Source organism: Syngnathoides biaculeatus, chromosome 18, assembly GCF_019802595.1.
Source record: "Syngnathoides biaculeatus isolate LvHL_M chromosome 18, ASM1980259v1, whole genome shotgun sequence".
In the NCBI taxonomy this organism is placed as follows: Eukaryota; Metazoa; Chordata; class Actinopteri; order Syngnathiformes; family Syngnathidae; genus Syngnathoides; species Syngnathoides biaculeatus.
Genome location: NC_084657.1, coordinates 4,303,163 through 4,317,437, shown reverse-complemented (window position 1 = coordinate 4,317,437; position 14,275 = coordinate 4,303,163). Strand labels below are relative to the sequence as shown.

Here is a 14,275-nt window from a genome sequence, read left to right as displayed (position 1 = left end):
CACTTATCACTAAACGAAATACCAGTAAAGTTTTAGCAGGCTTTTGCCTAGCGACAGTAGGCGACTGTCCTATGTATCCAGATATTAAATAAAACTAAAATAAAGTAGAGAAGCAATGATTCATGTGTGGTATCTGCCCTGTGTAACTATACAACATGCTGGAGGCTGAGCGCATAGCAGAAAGCTCTAAAAATAGCGCTGGCCTGCAGCTTCGGAGTCAAGAGTGGGGTTAGTATGTGCATTAGTGGGCTGGCACGCAACGTGAACACAGTCAGAGAGGAGGAAGAGGAAGCATGCAGCGTGTGACTCCATCACCAGTTGTGCCGGTACATCTTTCATTTGATCCGCCTCTGACAGATGATTGGTCTGTACTGGATGACCTCCAATCGTTCATGCTAGCACCACCAAGTCCTCCAAACATGCTTCATGCATGTGTTCTACTGTCTGTACGGTGAGAATTTTTGATAGTTTAGCTATGCTTCAAATATGTTTTGATTTGTCCACACCAATCATATTTTCAATACATTTGTTATCAATAGCCCTTTCCTGACTTTGGGCAAATAGGGCACACATATACAACCAACCATTTGCATGGAGAACTTATTTATGGACAATTTACAGACCGTAGTCCTATGGGGGGCACAAGGTAGTGCAAACCTTAGGCCAGTCCCAAGCCCGGCTATAAGGAGAGGGTTCCGTCAGGAGGGGCAGCCGGCTTAAAACTTTGCCAAACAAATATGAGCGTTCATCGAAAGAATCCCATACTGGATCGGTCGTGGCCCAGTGAAACAACGTCCCGCACTGGCACCATTAACCTGCAGAGTGCAGCGGGAAATTCAGTTACCCTAGGTTGAAGACCAAGGAGAGAAGGAAAGCGGAGTCTTGGGTCGAAAGAGAAGAGGATCCCACCTAGCCTACAAGTGAATGTGGAGACTTTGAATGCTGGGACTTCAAGGAGAGAGGTTGCTATATTTATTGTGTGTCCGGGAGACCAGGTGGAAAGGGACTAAGGCCAGAAATTTAGGGGCAGCATTTGGTGTAGATGGGAAGAGAAATGAAGTCTGAGTTATTTTAAAGGAAGCGTTGGGGAAGAATGCCTTGGAGGTGAAAAGAGTATCAGATCGAGGGATGAGGCTGAAACTCGAAATTGAGGGTGTTATGTATAATGTGATAAGCGGTACAGGTAGGATGCGACTTAGAGGTGAAAGAAAATTCTCCCTATGACAGGGTACACAGAGAGGAACTGTTGTACTCCATGCGGTGCTCTGGAGTGCCAGAGAAGTATGTGAGAATTGTACAGGACATGCAACAGTGGTAAAGTGCCTTAGGTGGGACTCTATCAGGGATCAGCTCTGAGCCCCTTTCTGTTTTCAGTGGTAACAGACAGGCCGGGGGTCGGCAACCTTTAACGCTCAAAGAGCCATTTCGACCCGGTTTCTGAAATGAAGATCTATATATATATAGCTGACCCCTGAGAGGTGGGACTGCATTAGGGATCAGCTCTGAGGCCCTTCCTGTTTGCGGTAGTAATGGATAGGCTGACAGATGAGGTTAGACTGGAATCCCCTTGGAGCATGATGTTTGCAGATGACGTTGTGGGGAGCATGTGGAGGACCTGCCAGGCAAAAGAGTGAGAGGAAGACCAAAGAGAAGGTTGATGGATGTCGTGAAGGAAGCTATGAGGGCTGTTGGTATTCGAAAGGATGATGTAGGGTTAGAAAACATGTAAAAAAAAAAAAAAGGATGACACGCTGTGGGGACCCCTTATGGGACAAGCCCAAAAATTGTTTGGAGACATCTTCAGCTGTGATTGTTTAGTGGTGTTGATGAGGGAGGAAAGGAAGGAAAAGCAAGGAAAATAGAGGCTCTTTTACCTCAGGGAAGGAGGCGCTGTGATTTAATTATCATGAAGAGCACAGCAGCATCTCATATACTGTATATTGCACAGTCAGGGTTTATTGCAAAGAAAAGTGCAACGTCATGTATCATGTTTATTATTTGGGTCCAGAACATATGTGTTTGTGGTTACTTCCAAAATGATGACCTTTGGTGCGTCAGTCTGGGTTCAAAAAAATGCTTTGCTGGGGGGGAGAAAAAAAGGAAAAAAAAAAAACAATGTTCAAGAGTTATTTCAAAATAGACAAGAGATAATAAATTCTGTGTAACTACATATGTAGAGGTTCACTTGTCAGACTTCAGTGCAGACAGTGTGTGTTCAGTTCCTGTTATTAATGCTTGAATATAAGTGGTTGCCCCTTTTTTGGGGGGATAAATTAAACAATTCTACTCAATATATTTGTGATTATTAAAATGGCATTTACTGTAACTGTGATTTGTCAACAAAGCCCAAATATATGTTTCTGAACGACAAAGGCTAGTTCTGGATGACCACACGGCAAAATGTACTCAAAACTGTATGGATTGGAGCTAATATCACTTTGGGTTGACGGACAAATCCACGAATGGATCCGGAACACGTTTTCTACTGTCTTCCTTTCTCCAACAGCTCGCAGCCCCCCGGGATCTTGTTCCAATATATACTCCACCCTTTAAGAATTTTCAATCCACTATTTAAATGAATTTTGTGCTGGCCTGCAGCTCTGGCGACATCACAGCTCTGTTTCTATGGCGACCCGACACGTGAGCATGCGTGTCTACCTGTGAGCCACATACAGTACGTGTGAAGAATGAATCAGTACTAATGAGTGGGATTTCTTTTCAAATGGACTCATCTTATAACGCACACACTACGAATTGTGAGCATACAATTTATTGTGGCAAATCCATCGAAACAGGCTAAGAGTGAAAATGCTTGAGATCAGGTGGTGCACAGTATTCATTATGTTTTTTAACTTCCACGATATTCAACATTTTACTGGCAGATAGATTTAAAGGTACATAAATTATGCATGATAATTCAATCATTACATTGAAGGTGCTTTGGTTATGAATGTTTAATCAGGTAGTTCATCTCCAGTAGCAAAGGGGCTGATGAAGACGGCGCCAAAATGACCCAAAACAGATGAAAGCAATTGAAGGGACATACCGGTCATGGTCATGGTCCAAGTGCCTCCTTTCTGATAAGACCATTTTGAATGACCTTGCACATTGGCTTCTCAATTATGGATTTAAACTGGTATGAATAATTCATCAGAGACACGCAGAACGATTTTCTGTGCAGCTTAAATTGGCTTAAATATCTGCGCGCACACACACACGCGCACATACACTATTGACGACAATGAGAAAAACAACAACATAAATGTTAACAAGATTTATAATCTGGCTCGTCACTATAACCAAAGTATTATGCATTCATGAAATTGGTATAAAATAAAAATGCTATTCTAGAGTACATGCCATGTCTACTACAACCCTGCTGTGTCTGTTACCCGATTAACTTGAATGATTACCATTGATTTGTTTGTATGGTAGCAGGATTACATGGAAACAATGTTACCAATGGTCCAAGCAAGAAATCATATTTTGGTCGTGATCCAAAGACATGTCTAAAATGTAATCTTCTTTCTCTTATTTATGGCGCTTGTAGTAGGTTCAAGTGGGGAAGTGACCAAGCGACTGGAGTGGCTGCCAAAACACCTTTGACCTTTGAAAGGTCATGGGGGAATCTCAAAATGGCGAAAGAGTAGAAGGGCGTCATACATACTCATAAAAAAACTCATACAGTGGTAAGACAAGACATGCAGAGATTTTCATCTGCAATGTAGCAATTAAAAATAAAGTTTCCCTTTCCTCTGAAAAATTATAAATTACCGTAATTCCCAGCCTACAGAGCGCACCTGGTTATAACCCTCACCCAGTACATTTGTAAAAGAAATACCATTTGGTACATACAGAAGCTGCACGTGTGCAAAAGCCGCAAGTGCACACACGGAAACACGAGTAATTTACAAAGAAAAACAGTACAAAGAGAGTTTAACGCCAACGCTAGCGCCGCACTAAGAGGGCTGGTTTAAAAAAAAAAAAAACAAAAAAAAAAACATACTGGTAAAAATCACTGAGACACGGCAGTAACACGCTAGCGCAGCGCTAACAGGGCCGTTAGAAAAAAATGCACAAATTAGCTGCATCACCGCATAAACCGCATAAAGCGTGTGAAAAAAAGTCGTGGCTTATTGGGCGGAAATTACGGTACCAAGGTAAGTATTTCATTTATTTATATCAAACAGGCCATTAACAAATTTTGAAATGGTCTGTTCATTATTTGAGATGGACAACTATTATGAGGGTGTTCGAGGTTGTGGTCAAAATTGAACTGGAAACATACTTTGAGTATCAGCGCATTAAATTGAACAATATGGCAGGGTTAAGATTGTTCATAAATTCATAAATGAGATAAAGTTTGAAATAAAGTAGTACAAGAGAGGCCCCTCGTATGCCATTTTTCATCTTTATTCTCTGTTGACATTTCTCGATCAACTGTGGATGAAAACAGTGTAGTTGCAGACTCTAACAACGCGTCGTTGTGCTCTTTGGGGTACTGAAGTGCATCCTGTTGGAGATTTTCACTCCAGCCAGCGCCAGACTGCGATGTGCTCAGCAGAAGTGAGGAAGACCGAACAAAGAGACTAAAATGAGGAGAACAAAGAGAAGACACACATGTGCTGTGGAGGCAACGCCGGCCTGGCTTAACTCAGACGTGAAGGTCTCTGTTTTCCCTACGTCGGCTCTGAAAGCTTGTTTGAACGTATGTTTGCGTGCGAGCCTCCTATTTCTTCACCACGCCACTTTTGCCATCCACGGTGACGGGTACTGTGGTCTCCGCGGCCTCGATGGCCGGCTTGGCGAGCGGGGCCTCCACGGTCAACACGCCGTCGGGAGATAGCGAGGACGTGACCTTTTCCACGTTGGCGCTGGATGGGAGGCTGCACGAAGCAGTGAAATATGATTAAGGGGGAATCAGTATTTTTTAAACAAGGGAAGAAAAAAAGTAATTCAAAAGTATTATAACTAAAAGCATCACTGAAATGACTTTCCAACTAATCCATGCTCAAAAATGCAAAAACAGCCACTTGTTGTGTAAATTATACTTCACAAATCAAGTTTTCTTGTCCCACTTGATGGGCAATTTACCCCTCAAGTATAATAGATTAAAGTTTAAATCTGATAATTTTGGTATGACTTTGTAGATATCTTTTTTTTTTTTTTTTTAAACGCAGCTAGCGTGTAATCGAATAAAAACTGTTATGTACTTGCAACCCTGTTTCTGCAATTAGAGTAGTATAAAAATTAAGTTAGTAATTTTATGGCACTTTTGTGATTTAATCTAGTGAGGATAAGCGGTGCAGAAAATGGCTGGATAGTCGGATTTTTCAGTAATAGTTTGGAATTATGCTCTCAAATTCCTGAGTGTCTGTCACCGTTAACGGTTGAATTTGGATTATATTATGGTTTATCAGCCCACCTATAGTTCTTGAAAACAGAAATAAAAAATGTAAGGATTTTTTTTTTTTTTGCCGTCCTTCAATCCTGGAATGATAAATCCATCAACTATTTAAGAGCTGAGCAGTTGTCAGTGAGGCCTCTAGATGGTAGCAAAGGCAACGTTAAAAAGAGCGCTTGTGCAGACGTCAGACTGAAAATGGCTCCGCAAACGTTTTGCTCCAGGACCCCTGAGTGAAATACTTTTTTAAGAGCCCCCTCTTTGAAACAGAACGTGTACCCTGTGACCATGAACACCGTAGGACTTCAAATTGAAAACAAAAAAAAAGTTATGTTACAATCTATCTATCTATCTATCTATCTATCTATCTATCTATCTATAAATGTCATGTTCTGATCCAAGCTACTTATCCTCACAAGGGTTGCAGGAAAGATGGAGCCTATCCCAGCTAGCTTCAGGCGAAAGGTGGTCTACAATGATCGCCAGCCAATAGAAACAAACAGCCGCACTCGCAATCACCCCTTGGGACAATTTAGTGTCCAATTAATGTTGCATCTTTGTGGGATGTGAGAGGAAACCGGAGTGCCCGGTGAAAAACCCACGCAGACACAGGGAAAACATGCAAACTCCACACAGGCGGGGCCAGGATCGAACCCAGGTCCTCAGAACTGTGAGGCCATCGCCAGCTGACCCACCCTGCTGCCTATATATATATATATATATATATATATATACAGATTATATTTAGTTTTATATTTGGGAAAAAAAGACCTTTTTTAAAAAATGGTACACTTCTTGAAGCATTCCCTAGTGCTTGTCATGACAAGCTCGTGAGCACCACAAAGATGAGATGGTTATTTTCACCCACATAATTTGAGAAAGTTTGTTATTTCAGAAGTGCGTATCAAACTACTGTAGTAACCCATCAAGGGTTTAGTATAAAATTTAATCTTAAAAAAACACCTCGGTTTTGTCATAATAGTGTCCAGAAAAGGCTCCTCTGTTATCTTCTTCTGTGAGACCCAGTTTTGTGTCTGCTTTGTCCTTATTTGGCTAAGACCACCCCTTGCCTCTGATTGGTTGCCTTCATGTGGAAGGCCCGACCTTCCCACGCGTTTGTTATGTTGACAGCGCTGGCTCACTAGCGGAAACCTTGGAGGAGCTCTGCGCCAGTGAACTTAAAACCTAATTCGGCGAAGAAATGCCAGGAGCTCAGGAATGCGTGGATGATTGTAATTCATATTTCACTTTCCATAGGAGCAATATTGCATCCCAAATACTAGAAAAAGTTAGTTTGGTCAAATATGGCTCCCCAGGAAGAAGCTGTGAGTTGGTTGCAAGAACTACTCACGTGTATTTCCTTGTGAAACATCTGGACACAAAACCATGTTCATCTTTTCGTTCCTCGTGCTTTCCTACGGACACAAAGAATAAAATACAATAAATAAATACAGGATACATTCTGACTGCGACCATCATGAGGAAATGGTGATGCTTTTCCTGTCAATCTGCATGAATGCTCTACTTTTGACATCAATTGTTGCACAAATGAGCTCATGTACCACTTAAGTCCTTTTGCATTAAAAATCCAAAATAGGTTCCCAATAAACAGAAGAGCATCTTTGTTATCGCAACGACGAACGCAGATAATAGTAGTCTGTAAGCCTCTCATGGGTGCTCAGTTTAGTGCATTATATTTGTTGTGGCAACAGGCAGATTAAGGTCGCTTCGCTCTGCGGGGTGTTCACCAATCTGTGGTCCAACATTGCGACTGTGAGCACGCGTCGAAGGGGCACTCGGCCTCACGTCTCAAGAAGGACCAAGTGCAGGCTTTGTCCAAGTGAGCGGTCGCATTTCGATATACGCGCTGATGGTTAGCGTTGAAGCAGATCATCTTTGTTTGCTCAGGCGTAAAAGAACGCCAGGCTACAAATTCCAGTGTGGTTTTGTTTATCTTAGGTGCCCTGACTATGTGCAGTGTGTCAGCTGGCGGCAGAAAAAGCCTGGACCAGATCCAGCTGCCCCTTTAAAGCAAATGCAGCTGATGATTCACAGCACACCCAAAGAGCATTTTTTTTCCCATTTCCTTTTCTACAGATGGTATGAAATAAACGTGAAAAAGATTTCTCATTGTTTAGCGATTAGGAAGTCATATACTCCAACACGGTCAATTGGTTTTTTAACAGTGGGCTGGAATCCAAAAAAAAGCCGACACCCACAAGCACGCTGGATAACAGCACTGCATTGTTCCAAGTTATTATGTAACTGCAACTTTCCAGAACAGTTAAGCCGCTGTGGAGAGAACCAGGGATTTTTTTTTTTTTTTTTTTTTTTGAGGGTGGGGGTGTGGGAGGCGCATTATACTAGTAGGTACACCTGTACAATCTAATAATAGCCAATACAAGGAGCATTTTGTATTTACAAGGAGAGTACAAGTACCAATAAATACACATAGTGGTTCATCCCAATAAATTTCAGTATCCTTGATTTGTGTCAGTAGATCAATGATTCTTGAAGTAGACGACATCAAACACTTCGAATACTGTGTGTGATTTTTATTTTTTTTTGCCAGAATTTTGACCCCAGTTATCGTTCAGCCGCTTGGCTTTCATACGGTTGAAAATGGTCCAAACACCAATTGCGTGCGCCTGCCCGTGTCACTCCCAACTTTTGGACATTAAAATGTTGGCCTTTTCTCTCAACACTAAGACTAAGTTGAAATTTTGGTCCAGATGAACATGGGAGTAAATGCAGATGAGTCATTAAAGCGGGCCACATGAATTGATATAGGGGGCCAAACCTGGCCCCCGGGCCTTGAGTTTGACGCAGCTGATGTTACAAGTACACCTATCGTTGATTGTGCAAGTGAGGTCTCACCAGTGATTTCCACCACGCCATCCTTGGTCTTGACCACCAGCTCCTCTGGTGAGAAGTGGTTGACGTCCAGAGACACCTTCCAGTTGTCTTGGGTCTGCTTGATCTCCGACATTCCCGTGCTCATCTGGCGGGACAGGGCGCGAGCCTGCTGGGCCATCACAGCTCCCGGGTACATCACGGAAGCCATCTCGGGCCGGATGTAGCCGGGCCAGTGGGTCCAGGGATACGATGCGATGTCATCCGCTGGGGCAGGCATGCCGAAGGTCTGGTCGAAAATGCGGCTGGTGGGATGCCAGTCGCGGAAGGGGTCCCAGCTCGGGGTGCGGAGGAGAGTGAAAGGAATTCGTCTTTCTGCCATGATGGAAGGAGAGCTGCTACTACACTTTGGCCTCAGCGAAGTTCCCCCAAAATGCTTACCACCTTGTATATATATTTGAACGCTGACACCACCCCCTCCTCTTTCCACTCCCCTCCACTCACTCATGGAAGTTACGAGAACATCTATTTGTGGTAGAGGTAGCATTGCAATGGAATCCAAGAGGAAGGCCCTCCCAAAATGACAGCTGACCATTGCACAAGTGAACCTCCGTTAACCCCTCCCTCCCAAATACTGATATCCAGTCCTCCCCTCAGTGGGCTCAGAGCGACAGAAGAAGAATCCAGAAGGCTGCTCTGAAGTCAAACAGGCATTGAGATTACATTTCACAACACCATGAAAGCGATGCCATAATAAACGTTTACAACATAAAAGGGACGTATTATGGAAAATTTGACTTTTTAATTGCTTGCTCACCGAGTGTGAAATTAAACAACTCAATAAGTGTTTAGTTATCTGCTAGCTGTGAAGCACTGCAATATCCTGCATCATCTTTCGCACCTCATCTATATGGCAGAGTTTCAAGCCATCATTTTAATAAAATTTTTAAAAGGTTTGTCACACACACAGACATCGTGCTTTGAGGTAAAAAAAAAAATAAAAAATAAAAAAAACAGACAAAATGTGTTTTGCCCATTTCTTTCAATTTATTGTCAGGAATATTAACCTGTACACTACAAAGAAGGATGAATGGACCAAAAGGGGCGGTACTACATTTTGAATAAATTAAGGACAGGTTTTACACGGAACGCAACAAAGTGCATATGACACGACACGTGTAAAGTGGTAGGAAGACTTTCTGGTGGACTGTTTGCATCGGCAGATGAACACGTCTTAGGCAGGACGGATCCTGATCGTGGCACTGCTCGTCTTGGCCCCATTGTATGTTTTATGGACAGAAGTATTGGGACGCTTTGCCAAAACTGAAAGTGACATATACTGAAGTTGTTTCCACTCTTGATAAGAGAAAAATGATACATTTCCAATGTGTTTGAAATAGTACAGGTCAAGGGATTTGGGACCTTGCACGGTGGGGGAACCCAAAACTACCTTCTTCAAAGTTTGTCCCCGTCAGTGGAAGCATAGAATTGTCGAAAATCTCTGGGCAAGATGAGGCATTGAGATTCAGGAAGCGTCTCAAACTCCCATTTGATGAATGCATTCTTTCAGAAAGATGTTTTTTTTTTTTGCATACATTAAGAGTGCAATTGAATGAGACCTCTCGTACTGAACCAATAAGCCCCATGAAATAATGACAATCGTGGGGATCCATTCCACTGGTTATGAGATGATCTCCAACATAATGTATCTCCACCCAGACGGCACATCTGGAAGCCATCTAACCAAGCAACATGTGATCATCACGCGGGGAAACATATGTCCCAAACATGATTTGACCAACTTTGAAGACCCTGGCCTAGAGCTAAAAACTGGTTAAATAACTTCAAATGATAAATACTTCAATAAATAAATCATTATGTGTATAAATAAATACAATAAATACAATAAATAGTTGATTTGCAAATTCAATGTGCACGGAAAGTTTTGCAGTAAGTTCTCCCGTATAGTGCGAGGGCAGCCTCAGTCATCGTTAGAAAGCTGGGTACACACATACCGATAAGTCAAGATTGCGGTTATCCTGTGGTGCGGGGTGTTTTTTGGAGTTGTTTTCCCACTCAGCAACCGTAAATGATAAACTTTACCCTTACTGATACTTGGGCCGAGCCACAAAATCTTGTGATTGTCATGTGGAATTTCTGTGCGCTTTTGTTGCATCAAAATAGGGAAAAGAGAATAAAGAGGACACTACGTGTTTGTGTGGGTGGGGGTCCTCAGAATCAAAATAAATGTTAAAATATGAAAAATCAGCATGTGTGTACCTCGCTACACACACACACACACACGCACGCACAAATACAGTACATTAAGGAAAGCATAACCGATATACGTATCAGACTCATTGAGATAGGGCAGATTTAAAGTCATAAATACAGATTAATACAAATGTACTTGTGACTGTCTGGCATACCGTCCACCAAGATGAGTTCGAGCCACGTATCCCCCCCACAGATGGGGCCACTTCCCCTCCAGTTCGCCATGCTATAATGGAATATACAGTGCATAGTTTACAAAGCCAGAAGATTAGAGATCTATACAGAGGAACCTATACAATTTAAAACATAAAAAAATTAATTTCTGCTCTTTTGTTCTTACTTCCGTTGATCTTGTTGCTCTCGGGGAGTGAACGCTTTTTTTTTTTTTTGGGGGGGGGATAAATTCTGACTTTTCCCTATGCTGTGTCATTTGCTCTACATTAATGTTTAATCTATACACACATATGACGCATTTCCATTATTTGGTGCGAAATAAGTCAAAAAATATGCCAAGAAAGGGCAAGACTTGTTTCAAGGGGGCTCTACCAAACAATGTTTCACTTGTGTGTACTGATTTTTGGGAAATATTTTTTACATCTTGGGTTTTTATAACTTTGCCTTTAAACACCACAACAATGGATTTGAAATGGAAAAAAAACTTTAGTGTAGACTTTCATTTAAAATAAAACAAATCATTATTTCCTAAAAGTGATGATGCGGTATTTACACAAACATACTCTCTCCTATCTTGATAGTGCTAAGGAACACTTTAAAAAGTTCGTTTGAATGAGTTTAAATGAGGTTAAATTGTGTGGGAGGAGTAAACCTATAATGGTCTCTCAATTGTACATTTTCATTCATTTTGTGAACTAGTAAAAGCATTATTTTTGGTGAAACTTTTGAACTAATGCTGAACTTCAATTCCATGCTGTTTGGTTTATTTCAAATCCATTGTGGTGTGTCAAGGCACATCCTAATGACTGTCACTGGCCAAATTTTTAACAAGTACAGAGTGCCGTTTTCTCAAATTACAGAAACAGACTCTGTAGCAGTGAGGTAATACTCTATTGGGTGAAAGGGATTTGGACCCTGGACCTGGACCCTATTAAAAACCCAATTTTAGTTGCCTCCCTCGTGTTCTGGTCTGCGTTCTGCTCAGAACCCCGGGCTGTCGGTACTGCTGTGGCTGGAGTAACTGCGGTGACTGTGCGAGCGACTCCTGCTCCGACTCCAGCTCTGACTGCGGCTCCAGCTGCGACTGCGACTCCTGCTCCTGCTCCTGCTGCGGCTCCTGCTCCTGCTGCGACTGCGACTGTAGCTGCTGTAGCTTCGACTGGAGTGCGAGGGGCTGCTGTCGTAGCTCGACGACGACGGGCTCGGGCGGTAGTACGGGATCGGACGTTTCCGAGCGCTGGGGAGGGTAGTGCGGAAGTGGATGTCAACATTTAAAAAAAAAAAAAAAAAATCACTTCACCTGATGATATTTGGAAGAACAAATTATTAATAGGACGCAGATGGGTGTGAACATGACAGGAGCTATAAGTGGGTTAAAAAAACAGTCCAAGCTGTGCGCACACATTTGCATACACTTACATGAGAGAAAAGCATGTTGTTAGCTTAATAGCCACCCAGGAACTATTTCCGATATGTAATTAGCACCCAAAAGAACTTGAACACCAGCAGACATCAACAGTCAACAACAGCGTGGTTAGTACAGCGCTGACTCATCAGGAGCTAAATTCTAGCATTTAATTTGAATATTAGTTCCAGGAAGTTGGATTAATTTATTAAGAAAATTGTGTTTCTTTTGACTCGTTGATGTTTGATTACTTTTGTGTCATGTCAAACTGATCTTACCAGGGCCTTCATAGTAAGTCGCTTAATTTATTAATTTAACCCTGAATTAACCAGGTCGGTCAATTGAGAAGCAGTTCTCATTTACAATGACGACCTGTCCAAGACGTCTCGTGCTGGCTGACTAACTTCAACTATATTCGCAATCGGACTTATTCGTGAGTAGGTCAGATTTTAAGTTCGCCTCATGATAATGTCAACATTTTTGCTCTTGATTCAGTGGTTAGAGGAAAACTATTACAGCCAATTTTGACGAGCAAAATCCATACGTGTGTACAGATCTGCACACATTAATACATATAACAATCAGCATCTCTGGCTCCATGATAGTATATGATTATTGACTCAGATCTGCTCCAGAGTAGATCCATGACACAGTTGTGTGCTGTTATATTGCGTTTTAGTATAGTGATGATTAAGGATGGGGGAGTACTGATATCGGCCTGATACCAGCCTTACATCAAGGTACTATGTACTTGTGAAGGTTATTGATCCTGCCACCCATCACTATGGCGCCCCCCCCCCCCAAAAAAAAAAAAAAAACTAACGCAAGTAATTATTTCTCCAGTAGATGGCGCTACACTGCGGCGGTTTGGCACGTAAGTTAATCATCATGTGGGTGGGTAAGAAAAGTCGTTCTGTCACTTTTACCAATTGGAATTTTATTGTATCAAAAGTACTCGTCGTACATGGTAGCACTGCTGGTGAGTAATCAAAGAGTGAATACTCAGACTGGTATCTGTCTGATAAAAATTTGCCATTGAAAAATCCCCATTATCAATGGTTTTCAGAATTGAGACATGGTATTAAGAGGTGCATTAAGTTGGGTGTGTGCCCACTGAAAGCCCAGGTACCAAATATACAGCCCACCACTGAGTTAGTGGAACGCTATCAAGGTATTGCTGCTATTGCAAGTTGCAAAAAGGTTTGCGTTTGTGCTCTTGGGCCAATCTGCCACGGAAACCTACAGGCACGTGCGAGTGGAAAAAAGAACCTTGATTGCGTTCGTAATTGTGTTACGTTAGTGAGTGGGCAGCTTCAGAGTTGCTGTGAATTTCAGAAAAGGATGTGAAGGAGGAGAGGGGGGGGGGGGGGAACAGGAGAAAGCCACGTTTACTCTGGGGTTGTTTTACTGCTCAGTCAAGCTTCAGGAGTCAGACTGCACGGCAACAGTTACCATGGTAACTGGCCTGCAGCTCAGCCGCATCTTGTTGTCTTGGCATCAGAACCTTTAAGGGCTGGAGTGAAAGATGACAGCACAATTCACTTTTTTTTACATTAATTGATATCTCTCCACTTGCGTCAGTGTTGCTTTGACACTTCGCAAATTTAGGGTAAAGTGCATTCAACCTTGTACATAAAGTATGCATATACAATTATTTTTTTATTGATTCCCTTCTTTAATTAATTTATTCAAAATTAAACAACAACCCCTAGTGAGGATAACCGCTACAGAAAATGGATGGATGGATATATTTACATTAGATAATATATTCACTTAGTTCGTCTTAACCCATTCATGGGCAGGGTGCAATTTTTTGCCTTATTGAGATAACAGGCCAAAATCAAGGAAATAACACTTCTTTTTCATTTATGGTTAAGTTTTATGATAACTTGAGGCAGCCATGTTGGGTCAGGAAGGAAAGGGAAATACTGTAACTCCGTGCGAACTTTGACTGATGAGTCATCATCTCCTAATACTAAATTATGGCTTCAGATTAAAACACTTAAATATTTTTATATACTGAAGGATATAATGCTTGAAAATCCTAATGTCCCAAAAATGGGACGCTGCCCATGAATAGGTTGACCCATTGATAATCATTCATTTGATAAAAATTAATACCTCAACACAATGAGTCGGTGTTTGTTTGGTTATAAATATTTGAT

At 41.9% G+C, this 14,275-nt stretch overlaps 2 protein-coding genes across 7 annotated transcripts in view; both read right to left on the bottom strand.

Annotated features, from left to right (window-relative positions):
• Positions 1 to 4,394: 4,394 nt before the first annotated feature.
• Positions 4,395 to 8,730, bottom strand: hspb1 (heat shock protein, alpha-crystallin-related, 1). 2 transcript variants are annotated; one of them, XM_061802827.1, is made up of 4 exons: positions 8,282 to 8,730; positions 6,756 to 6,819; positions 4,684 to 4,886; positions 4,395 to 4,589 (listed from the first exon to the last, which is right to left on the bottom strand). In XM_061802827.1, the coding sequence occupies exons 1-3, from the start codon at positions 8,637 to 8,639 to the stop codon at positions 4,730 to 4,732; spliced, it is 579 nt and encodes a 192-aa protein (XP_061658811.1). In that variant the 5' UTR covers positions 8,640 to 8,730; the 3' UTR covers positions 4,395 to 4,589; positions 4,684 to 4,729. The 2 variants fall into 2 exon arrangements, with proteins under 2 accessions (XP_061658811.1, XP_061658810.1); XM_061802826.1 differs by having other exon boundaries at positions 4,395 to 4,886; positions 8,282 to 8,727.
• Positions 8,731 to 9,282: 552 nt separating this feature from the next.
• srrm3 (serine/arginine repetitive matrix 3) overlaps positions 9,283 to 14,275 on the bottom strand; it is a 73,860-nt gene continuing 68,867 nt past the window's right edge. For 3 of the 5 annotated variants that reach the window (XM_061802751.1, XM_061802749.1, XM_061802750.1), the window contains one exon: positions 9,283 to 11,942. In XM_061802751.1, the coding sequence (XP_061658735.1) occupies positions 11,687 to 11,942 (256 nt within the window). In that variant the 3' untranslated portion in view covers positions 9,283 to 11,686. Of the gene's footprint in view, positions 11,943 to 13,502; positions 13,624 to 14,275 lie in introns of all 5 variants that reach the window. The other 2 variants (XR_009792422.1, XR_009792423.1) reach the window with 2 other exon arrangements.

Coding starts and splice junctions, on each gene's coding strand:
- hspb1 (XM_061802827.1), bottom strand. CDS start 8,639: ATGGCAGAAAGACGAATTCCTTTCACTCTCCTCCGCACCCCGAGCTGG. Junction 6,820..8,281: donor TGGCGTGGTGGAAATCACTG/GTGAGACCTCAC, acceptor TTGTGTCCGTAG/GAAAGCACGAGGAACGAAAA. Junction 4,887..6,755: donor TGTTTCACAAGGAAATACAC/GTGAGTAGTTCT, acceptor TGCTTCGTGCAG/CCTCCCATCCAGCGCCAACG.